Raw genomic sequence first — 11,896 nt, forward strand, 5'->3', positions numbered from 1 at the left:
TATACAATGACATCCTTGACGTGCAGCCGTGATAATAATAGTATCGCTGAAAGAGGCTCTGCCACTATATGGCGTTTGGTAAGTTCACTTGAATCCAATCAATCCCACAATGAACCTCTTACCTTGTGGCATTTCTCAATAGCATTCCATTGATGGTTGTAAATAACCTTGTATCCATCCGATCCAGTATGTGCTGCTGCTGTTTTATGGTAAGGTTGATTAATTAAGTGGTCCTGCATTGTAGATCCAACACCATGCATACCATTGACCCACCGTACCGAGCTCTTGCTTTGATATCAATGTCTTCTTGTTGCTGCCACTGGTACCATAAACCAACGTGTCCAAGCTACAGTAAATGAAGTGTAAGGTAACAATAGCATTCGCTTTTCATGTTGACATACCCATAGTAACAATAGGTTGCGACCCTCCTTGATGACAACCATGGAAAGCATACACCAGACACACGATGCCCCCTTTGGATCTTGTATAAACGCGAGAACAGCAAACTACACGTGAACTTTAGAACCACAATGTCCAGCTTGAATGATAAAGGAATGGAGCGATGGAACGTACATGTTGTATTGCAATGGAAGCTTGAGTCATGGGCAGATCGCGCGCGTACTTGCTGTTGAATGTCTGCAACTGGAAAGTGTCGCCATTGACCACATGTTCACCCCAATGAACGCTGTACATCGTAAGGAAATGCCAGCAATTAACGCGTTGTAGCTTGTAAATGGAGACAAGCTTAACTTTTTTTGTGAAGTGGAAGTGAAGAAGAGTGGTCTCTTTGCTCCTCCTGTTTGCTCCAATTCGTGCACTCCATGCCACCCCGCTTGCTACAGCTATTACTGTTTATACGTACCCTCAACAATATCCTATGCTCTTAGCTCCATAAGAATGATCACTCCTCAAGACTTCAATTGAGAACAGCCCTCGTAATTAAGCTATTAGGTCTGTGCGCATCACATCGATCGATTAGTTATGCATCTCCACTCCTGGACCTGCTTGTGTAACCTATTGTGTAACCTCCTACCAAATATATGATATCCATTCCCTTCAATGCAGAAATAACCAAGTGATCCACACTTTGCACATCTGAGCTGATAGTACGATCCCCAAAGTATTATATATTGAATCCAATTCCAATTTTCATTCAATAAAAAGTCGAAGAGCACGTACCAGCACACGGTACTGTGGATGTTTATCGAGCAAATATGATAATAAAAGAACAGCATTGAATAAGAAGCGGGTGGATTACATAGAGGGAGCAGGGATAATTGTGCCATTCTATTCTTGATTGCAAAATAGATGCTGTATACTTTGGCTCGAGTATTCCAATATCATCCGTAGCTGTGAAACACCTTCCTTCGTCAAAGGTATAAAGCCCTTTTGTCACTTCTTCCAACCCATCATCATCCTAAGCCGCATGCATATGGTATGATTCATCCTTCCGACAACGCGACAAATAATCCTTGCCTTGATTGAACCCATCCGCCATAACCACTACAAATCCAATGTTGGTAGAAAGAAGCCCCAGAGGTCGCTGCTGATACGTTCCCTTTCCCATCGACCCTTGATCGCTCTCTTCGTGGTTCACTTTCCATCGCAGCTCAATCAGTTGAAGACTGCTTGTATTACGGCGTCGTTGATGGCTGATGGCATGTCATCCAAACTAGACATCGCGTTTAAAATGGGCCAACAAGGGAGTCAATAGATCCATTCCTTCCATCTCATGTACCAAAGTAATACAGCATTCAGATCCATATCCATATCCATAAGAAGTCATATGTATTGAAGCAAGTTGTTACACGTCAATAAAGCTGCTGCTCCTCTATGATGGCTATCTGCTGTTCACGTAAAAAAGCTGTAAGACACGCTTGCAAGTAAAGAACGCTGTTGGGTACGATGGAGTAAAGAGCTTGCTGATAGCAACCGCTGCATTGGGTACTGTTACATTGGATTGTGCCAGGGAAGAGCGCAAGAGTGTGTGTGGTGTCGAGAAACTCGTGTGTTGTAGAAGAGTGACAGGAACGTGTACACGCCATCAACTTGCCTCTCGGTCCAAGACAATCGGATAAAGACGTTCGTAGGATGGACGTGATGGGTTGAAGCAGGACAATCGTTCGCAGGTGGTAGTTGTGCTTGAATGCACCAACAGTGAGAATGGGAGAAAGAGGCAAGAAACAGGGAGTGGAAGACCTTGAAATTAAATAGATTTTTCTGATGCTTGGGTGACGTTTCTTTGTTAAAGTGTTGCACAGTCAACCCCTCTGGGATCAAGAAAGTTGAATGATGGGAGTGTTGGACTGGAGCAGGACAACCATTCACATGCATTGGATTGGGTAAAAAGGGTGATTGGGAAGAATGGAATATCAAGTGGCAGTTTACGAATAACTAATCAACTGATTCTTTTTGAAGTTGGATGATGTTTCTTTGTTTGAGCATTGTTCAGCCAAATCAGCTCGGATCAAGGAAGTTGAAGGATGGGCATGATGGGTTGGAGCATCACAATCGTTCACATGCATTGTTTTGGGCAACAAAGGTGAATGGGAGGAATGGGCGATTAGATGCCAATGATGAGCTGGTCCTGAATGGGTTGGAGGCATCATGCGTCGGCGCAAAAACCGGCTGTGTTACACAAAGAGGTCCATCCGCATCTCCCAGTCTATTGCGGTTGAGACTTGGCAATGAGCGAAGACCACTTGTCATATAGCATCACGCTTACACCATATGCAAAACATAAAGGCACTTGTATCTCTAAACTTTACAATGAAACGTGGGGTTTTGAATAGAGCAATGTGCTCGGCTTGGCCAACAGCACCTTGTGTGAAAGTTTCACGTTCAATGTCGCAACTAGCCCAAAAAATATTTTTTGGTCGTCGTCGTCATTGAAGAGGTCGACCCCCAGATCCAGTTTGGCTGGTAGCGACATTGCGAAATCTGGGAATGGCCACGATGAACTTCATACTTTGACACAAGATCGCTTTGACCCCGCCGAGCAACTTTGTCCTCATAAAGACCCCGCATTTGATTGTAAAGTTTAGAGATACAGGCACCTTTATGTTTTACCTATGCTGCATGCGTGACGCTATATGAAAGACGCTCTTTGTTCATTGTCAATCAGATTGACGCTGATAGAGCCAAAGATGGAGAAGAACTTCTTTGTGTAACACAGTCGATTTGCAGGATTGGAAGGGGCCATGCGTGATACGTTTACGCTTTTCAGTAACAGTTCATATTGCGAGCTAATAGCCACTTGTTTCCAATCAGGACTGTTGCCCAATCCAATGCATGTGAACGATTGTCGTGCTCCAGCCCAGCATGTCCATCCTTCAACTTTCTTGATCCGAGAGGATTTTACTGAAAAACGCTGAAACACAGAAGTATCATCCAAAAGTACAAAGTTCATTTTGGTTAGTTACTTGTAAACTGCCAGCTATCAGCCCATTCCTCTCAATCATCTTTGTTTCCCAATCCAATGCATGTGAGCGATTCTCCTGCTCCAGCCCAGCATGCCCATCCTTCAACTTTCTTGATCCGAGTGGATTTGGTTGAGTTACGCTCAAACACAAAACATCATCCAATATGAGAAAAATCATTTTGCGAAGTTATTTGTAAACTGCCAGCTAGCAGCCCATTCCTCCCAATCACCATTGCTGCCCAATCCAATGCATACGAACGATTCTTCTCCCTAGCCTATCATGTCCATCATTCAACTTTCTTGATCCGAGAGGATTTGATCTATTTAATTTCCCACTTCTTCCACTCCCCCTTCTTTCCTCTTCCTCCCATTCTCAACTGTTTCCCCATTCAATTACAACTAACACCTGCGAACGATTGTCCTGCTTCAACCCATCATGTCAATCCTACAACACTCTCGATCCGATTGTCTTTGACTGAATGGCAAGTCCATGGCGTGTATACAGCCCATTACAACACACGTGTCTCTTGACACTGCACACGCTCTTGCATGCTCCTCTGCCACCATCAAACGTAACAGCGTTTACGATTAGCAAGGACCTTTACTCCATTGCCTCAATCGACGTTCACTACTTGCAGCAACTTGCCTTGCAGCCTTTTTTCACGTGAACAGCAGATAGCCAATGTATAGAAGCAGCTTTATATACGTGTAGCAACTTGTTTCAATACATACGACACTTTATGAGCATATGGATATGGGTTATGGGATGGAAGGAATTGGGTCTTTTGGTTTGGTTGGTTCCCTTGGCTCATTTAGAACGTTGGGTGATACCACATCAGCCATCAGCTACAACGCTGTAAAGAAGTGACCAAGGATGTGATTGATCAAATGTGTGATGGGAAAGGAAGTATGCATCTCAGCAGATCTTATGGCACTTTACTATCAGCTATTCCTTGAGAACAAGTTTTTATTGTATGAGCATGCGTTATGGGTTAAGGAGATGGATCAACAGTAACAGGAAACGAAAGACTTTATTTGGGATCAAGAGAAAATAGTGATATGAGGTCCTAAGCGTTCATGAGCGTATCTAATTGTTTCCTTGGAGATGCCTGTACATTCCGTCACATTGAGCCAAGTGAGTGCTGCTCGTCTTCGATGCATGATCTCAGCCGTACTAGCAACAATCTTATCCGTGAACCGACGAAGCGCATGATCGGTGATAAGGCATGCACGTTCAATATCAAAGACAATGAGATCTTGGGCCATACGATCGGTGATAGCATCAAGGACTTGGTTGGTGATAGCTTGTGAGAGGCCTGGTAAATGGAGTTGCTGCATACAAGAAAAACGGCCATGGCGTGCCCAACGAATAAGGCTATCCGGTGATAACAGCTGACAGTGATTACCTCCTTGCAAGTTGAGTGAGCGTAAATGTACAAGTTGGGCAAGGGTATCAAAGAGGGCATCATTGACAAGGCGGCTGCTTTGCTCGGAGACACAAAAATGGATCGACTCGAGTTGTTGTGCGTTGCTAATCATTCGAACCAAATCCTGATTTCCATCATAGTTGTTATAGGTATCCCACATAAAGTTCACACGCAGATCACGTAGATTGGGATAAGGTGCACTCGCTAAGCATTGCATGATTGACTTTGGTGGTGGTGATGATAATGGTATTGGTGATGATGATGATGATGTAGAAGAATAGGATGATCGGGTATGTAGTGCTTGCAAGGTAGTGTGATGATTGAGGATCAATGGCACAACATGCTTATCATGTAGTCCTTCCGCCGTTTCAATGCTAAGCTCGCATAAGCCCCTTCTCGTGGAACCAGGACGTATCTTTGCAAAGGAGGTAAAGGTGGATCGGCTTCCAGTGCCGCCTAGCTGGATGTTTTTCATTCGGGGACAATAGGAATTCATAACGTCGAGGATCAAACCAACATCATCAAAGACAACACCATCCCCTTCTCGCCGCGTATTGCATATATGTAGACGGATCCTTTCGAGATTGGGCATCAATGTCACTAGGGTAGCTGCATCGGATAAATATATGGTGGCATCCAATACAAATTCAGCAAGATGATGATGCATGATTTGTAATTGTGGCTGGGTGTGTAATGATTGAAGATTGATCGATGACTGAGAATAGCTATTCCTGCTGGTAAACCGATGATGATATCGAAAAGTGTGCAGCTTTGGGCATGTTGCCATGACGGTGGGTATGAGACATTCGTCAATGATGCATCGCATTGTCAGGTCGACGAGCGTGTTTCTCGAGAGATTGATAAGAGCTTTCACATCAGGTACCATCATGTTGTCATGACATGGGATATCCACTGTCCAAAGAGATCATCATCAGCATCCAATCTGTATGCGTGGATGGGAAGACGATAAGCATGAATAGGATTACGTACATGTCTTGATGCTTGAACAGCCACTCTTGGCAAAAAAGGAAGCAGCAGCCATTTGTCGCTCGATGTTACTGTACTCGGTCAAGTGTACACGCTTTACATGCTGTGCTTTGAAGAACGTTGAATAGGGTGCCAAGTTCAAGACAAGGTCGCAATGCATGTCGGAAATGTCTTGCCATAAGAGATGCGGACTCGATTGTAGCCAAGCACGCCAATGCTGTGATAAGCTCATGCACCGAATGCGTTCACGGAATGTCAACCTCTCGAAGATAGCACCGAGGATCTCTTGTGGAAGACAATAAAGAATATCACAAGTCATGCAGGTATGTGAAAAAGAGTGAAAGTAAAAAAGGGGCGAGCTGAACCCATTGTGTGCCAGGGTGCATTTCTCTAGGCACGCACACGCACGTTGGTGTTACACAAACAATGCAAACAAGAGAACGATTGGTGTTCTTCTTCCCTTTGGTCACATGCAGCTATCTCCAACTATAGATATTCCATCGTGAGAACACATGAAACAAAAAGGACATTCCTTTTATCCAATAAAGCAGGAATTATTCGTATGTTTAATTAAGTACTTGTACTTTTCACAGGTCTTCTTCTATGTATGATGGTATACAAAAGATGCAATAAAGTGATGGGAGATCTTGTATCACTTGATAGATAATAGGGATGCGTGTCTATTTTATAATTCGGATGGCTGCATCAAGCCATAATGACGTCTGATACGTGGACCATAAAACTTGACAATGGCCAGCAATGCCATGGATGCAAATGTCAAAACTGCCAAAATGACCATGGTGTAACCAGGACCGATGGCACTGACGAGAGGATTGACAACGAGGGTAAGTACACATGCAACGACCATACGTACAAGGTTGGCAGCTGCTGTGATGGATGCACCTTCACCTGGAACAGCATCAACGAGATAAGCGCTTGTAGCTGTCATGACTTGATTCATGCCGAAATTGTGTACGCCAAAACCAACAATGCCTGTCCAATAGCTGAGACGTCGTTCAATGCCCCATCCAAAGAGAAGCAATCCAAATGGCATGAACACAAATCCACACGACCAAAGGTTTACTGTCAACCTGTCTTCGGCAAGAGGTTTGCCACCACGTTTGGCTCGTGCACGCATCAATAATCGATCAGATAAAAAGCCATTGATGATGGCGCCACATGTATTACCAACACCGGCACCAAGGAAACTCAAACCTAAAAAAGGTGGTAGATTCATGTTAATAGCCTGTTGTCATGGATACGCAAATAAATGTTACCTGTTTGCCATGCGTTAAAGTTGTAGGTGGATTCGAACAAATCGGGCAACACCGTTTCAACAGCAAACATGCTACCGAAAGCAACGCTGGCAACGAGCGAAGTAAGCATGACGTGCGGATGACGAAGCATAAGAAAGGGTCGAATAGGATTGATGCGTTTCTTTTTGACAGGTGTCACTTGTTTGTCCACTGGATCTTGCTGTTTTTCGACATCTTTCTTTTCATTTTGCTGATACGAGTTGGTTGTTTCATCACTGGTACCTGCTGGGATGGCGATGGAAACGGTTGTTGATTCTGAGCTGGCATCATCATTATCAGTACCACGTGCTGCTGCTTCTTCTTGCTGTTCTGGTGGATCAAACTTTGCATTGATACGATAAGTTTCAGGATACACGGCAAGGATCACAATGGCCACAAGCATTCCAAAGGCGAAACAAAACCAAAACGTGGCTCGCCATGTTTGATCGCTCATGATCAAGAAACCACCTACATTGGATCATCATCATCATCATGAGTTTATGCGCTACATACTATGCGCGTGTAGGGCATATGCTTACCAAGGATCGGTCCTATGAGGGGTCCAATAAAGTATCCAAGAAAGAACTTTCCAAAGGCAGCACCCCGTTTTTCAATTGGATAACAGTCGCTTATAACACCAGCTCCAACGGATTGGCCGCAGCTTGCGCCCACACTTTGTACGCAACGTAAGACAACCATACCCCAAATGTTTGTCATTAATGCATTGCCAAGTGATGCAACGGCAAAAATGATCATGGATACAAAGAGCAAAAAGCGTCGAATTTGGTAGTAATCAGAAAGGGCAGCCCTGGTAACGCTTTGATTAGTATACACAGTAAGAGGTGATGATGATGATGTTGGACCTACCAGATTACTGGTGATATTCCCATAAATAGAATAAAAAGAGCTGCGGTCAGCGTGGTGGCCATCGGAGGTGCATGAAAATCTTCAGTAATCATGGGCATGCCTAAGGATGATGATAGTGCATGTTTAGTCTTTGGGCCTTTTCATCTCGAAAGTTCTATAGAGCAATGTGTACCTGGAAAGTAGATTGTACTAGAAAAACCCGCTGTGGTAGCTGCAAGAGCAATGATAACAAGAATAAGGGCTTTGGAGCCTCTACTTAAAAGTCGAGGATCGCTATCAACGGGGGGTTGTATCAGTAGCCGTGATTTAAGGAATCGTTTCGTCTTGGATTCTTCATCATTTGAGGAAGCCATGATGATGATGATGATGCAGTTGCGTGTGGTATAGAACAAGAAAAGAAAAGAATCCGACAGCAAAAAAAGCTATCGTTTCGCTGTTTATATAAATTGTCTGACAACAAGAGCGGATCAGAGATCGCCGGGATTTCCCCGCTCTCCCCGCCCATACCACATCAGCCCAACTTTAAAGCAACAACGGTACACAAATCATGTTCATGATCACAACTTTATCACGTATGTACAATGGGTGTTGATTAGCCATAATGTATCCATGAGAGGGTCTTTTTGACAAGCATGTGGAATGATGCATCTTGTTTACAAGGGTATGTAATTTGTAAGAGGGCGGTCATTCGGTGATGAGTGGTAGACGATATCCATGTCGCAGATTACTCTGTACCAGCAATGTATCATCTCCTTCATCCCCGCGACATTTTGCCGTTCATCCTCCCTTTTAAATGATCCCGTGCGCGCATTTGTGTTATCAGATTCATGATCTCTCTTATCAGCCACACTAACTTGAGACATCACAGGTTCATCTCAGCATGATACATAGCATGTTCTTTAGCATACAAATAAAGTGCTGCATACATTGTGGATCGTATATGCATGTGGGCATACCTGAATCATTGATTTGAACCTATCAAAGAAGCTCGTTGGTCTTAATAATATCATCATGGCTGCTCACCCTAAATGGGACATTGTTCGGAGCCATCTTGAGTCCCGGTAAATGTTCCAGTGTCCCATTTCGTATATACGTTCATGCATTATTCAAATAACCCTGGATGCATGATATGCCAGTGATACCTTGTGCTCCTTTCAACATGACGTTTTGCTTTACTAATACCGAGAATCATTGATTACCACTGCTGCTGTTGCTGTGTCGTCATGCTGCCATAGAATGATCACCAATGCTTGCATTTTTCGATCCACACATTATCCAATCATGAGTGAGATCGATGCTACTACATTGTTGTGGTCGCAAGAAGGTAATAGTAGTATTAGTCATCCATCACGCATGCCCTCTTTCTACTTTGATGGCTAACATAAATGAAACATCATTTGTGGTGTATGACACAAGGTTCCATCATTGTTGCACTCCCCACACCATATTCATTGTATTCTCCAATTGGAAGTTTTTCACAAAGGCCCATCCTCCCTTACTCTGTATACTCATTATTATTATCTTGATTTCATTCTTTGATGGAGTCTTTGTTTTATTCATCCCAAAATGTATTCAATGATAACGAAAACAATGACAACGCCACTGTGAGGGGAACAATGAAATTTGCCATGGCAACCAGCCATTTACAGCAATGCAAGGGGAATTAATTTCGCGGGTTTCTTAGTCATCCAAAGAATCCTATCACGGGAGCAATCCGAAAATGAGAGTCCGTGGTAATGCAGAAAAGTTAGAGTGATATTGCTGCTGAGTGATGAAATAGTGTGGGAGAGAGAGCGAGAGAGAGCGAGAGAGAGAGAAAAAACCTCCACCATTGTTCTTTTCCTTCTTACCATTTTCTTTTTATGAAAGGCATTAGAACCATGGCAACTAGAGTACTCGATGCATTACCCTTACGACCCAGCGTGTTTACGCAGAATCTTCCAGCTGATGCTTACACTGAATCGTTGACCGATCTACAAGCGTCAGAGCGGCTATTGAGAGTATCACGACCTGTTTACAACGCTGCCTACTCGTACGTCTTGCCAGAAAAGAGCCCAGAGCCACGAGTCCTTGCCGTATCCAGTGAAGCAGCCGAAGCGATCGAGTTGGATATTCAACAACAAGACGACGGCGAGTTTGTGCAAGTGTTCTCGGGCAACAAAGTATTGCGTGATACGCGACCATGGGCCCAATGTTATGGTGGACATCAATTTGGCTTTTTTGCAGGACAATTGGGTGATGGTCGAGCTATTTCATTGTTTGAGACTGAAACATCCAAAGGGGATCGTTGGGAACTTCAACTCAAGGGCGCGGGTCGTACACCTTATGCTCGTAATGGTGATGGTTATGCTGTGCTCCGTTCAAGTGTACGGGAGTTTCTCATGTCCGAACACATGCACGCACTCGGTGTGCCTACAACAAGAGCTCTTGCCCTCGTGTTAACATCCCGAGATGTGTTTAGAGATGATGCTTTACCCAGTAAGTGATATACATGGGCCATCATTCTTTTTGTTTATTGACATTCAAAATTAGATGAACCACAGCCTGAAAAAGGCGCCGTGGTGACACGCATGGCTCCATCTTGGGTTCGCTTTGGCTCCTTTGAGATCTTCTATTCACGCGGTGATATGGACATGGTGAAGAAGTTGGCTGATTATGTCATTGACAATGTCTATACCCTTGATACCAACCATGGCGGTGATGAGAACAAGTATGCTCGTCTCGTGAGAGCTGTGGCACAACGTACAGCCAAAATGGTCGCAGAATGGCAAGCGATTGGTATGGTTCTTTTTTTACTTTTGTGCATGGCAACGGTGGTACTAACATTGTTTACATGATAGGTTTCAATCACGGTGTGATGAACACTGACAACATGTCGATCTTGGGCCTTACCCTGGATTATGGACCCTACGAGATGATGGACTTTTATACTCCTTCCAATATTTGCAATCACTCGGATGAGACAGGACGTAAGTAGTTATCGAGTATACGTATACCCTCTTCGATATTGACCTGATGGATGTAGAATATGCCTTTAAACGTCAACCTACGGTGGCCATTTTTAACTTATTCAAGTTTGCCGTGACCTTGTTTGAGTTGATTGGTGCCAAGGACAAGGTGGATACGCTTGTTTTCCCACCTAGCAAGAACACGGAAGGAGAAGAGGAGCGATCCAATGTTACGGATGATGAGACACGCCAAGTGTATCGAGAAGCAGGCAAATCATGGGCCGCTCAATTACTCCAAAACGAATTTTCAGATTGGTTTATGCAAGATTTACTTTCCAAGATGCGTCAAAAGCTGGGTTTCAAAGCGGATGCTGCCAATGCTGCTAGTGATATGAATGATGTGATTATCCCATTGCTCGATTGGTTGACCGAGTTTGATGTTGATTATCATCGCTTTTATCGATCCTTATCCAATTACTATGTCACGGGCGATGGCGAGGAACATGATGCAGAAACGGCTGCTTTGGATGTGATACCTAGGGATGGTGCACGTACGGATGAATGCAAAAAGAGTCTCAAGCCTTGGCTTGCCATCTACCGCCATCGTTTACTTGCTCAAGGCACCAAGGATACGGCTGCTGATAACGAGGCACGTCAACGTCAAATGGATGCTGTGAATCCTCGGTTTGTCTTGCGCAATTGGATCGCTCAACAAGTTGTGGAAAACTTTGAAAAGATGGATGAAGACGAGGCGAAATCGGTGCTTCAAGCGTGTCTTTATGCATGTACCCATCCCTTTGAAAGCCACTATGAAGATCAACGTATTGAAGATTGGGCTAATCAACCCGTGCCTGAGGTAAGTTGCCCATCTTGCTATTTATATATAAGACAACTAACATCCTCTCTCTTTACTAGTGGGGCCGTGATCTCAAATGTTCATGCAGCTCGTAA

The 11,896-nt window shown here is 44.0% G+C and overlaps 3 protein-coding genes across 3 annotated transcripts; 1 reads left to right on the forward strand and 2 right to left on the reverse strand.

The window, feature by feature from the left end:
- Positions 1 to 4,462: 4,462 nt before the first annotated feature.
- Positions 4,463 to 6,154, reverse strand: O0I10_009655 (uncharacterized protein; the record flags this gene model as incomplete). Its single annotated transcript, XM_058489642.1, has 2 exons — positions 4,463 to 5,760; positions 5,839 to 6,154. 2 exons carry the CDS (start codon positions 6,152 to 6,154, stop codon positions 4,463 to 4,465), a joined length of 1,614 nt encoding a protein of 537 aa, XP_058339518.1.
- Positions 6,155 to 6,520: 366 nt separating this feature from the next.
- On the reverse strand, positions 6,521 to 8,350 carry O0I10_009656 (uncharacterized protein; the record flags this gene model as incomplete). Its single annotated transcript, XM_058489643.1, has 5 exons — positions 6,521 to 7,050; positions 7,113 to 7,598; positions 7,670 to 7,938; positions 7,998 to 8,097; positions 8,170 to 8,350. 5 exons carry the CDS (start codon positions 8,348 to 8,350, stop codon positions 6,521 to 6,523), a joined length of 1,566 nt encoding a protein of 521 aa, XP_058339519.1.
- Positions 8,351 to 9,877: 1,527 nt separating this feature from the next.
- Positions 9,878 to 11,896, forward strand: O0I10_009657 (uncharacterized protein; the record flags this gene model as incomplete). The annotated part of the gene is made up of 5 exons (XM_058489644.1): positions 9,878 to 10,475; positions 10,530 to 10,775; positions 10,838 to 10,966; positions 11,023 to 11,801; positions 11,861 to 11,896. 5 exons carry the CDS (start codon positions 9,878 to 9,880, stop codon positions 11,894 to 11,896), a joined length of 1,788 nt encoding a protein of 595 aa, XP_058339520.1.

This window comes from Lichtheimia ornata, assembly GCF_029851405.1.
Source record: "Lichtheimia ornata isolate CBS 291.66 chromosome Unknown scaffold00058, whole genome shotgun sequence".
Classification (NCBI taxonomy): domain Eukaryota; kingdom Fungi; phylum Mucoromycota; class Mucoromycetes; order Mucorales; family Lichtheimiaceae; genus Lichtheimia; species Lichtheimia ornata.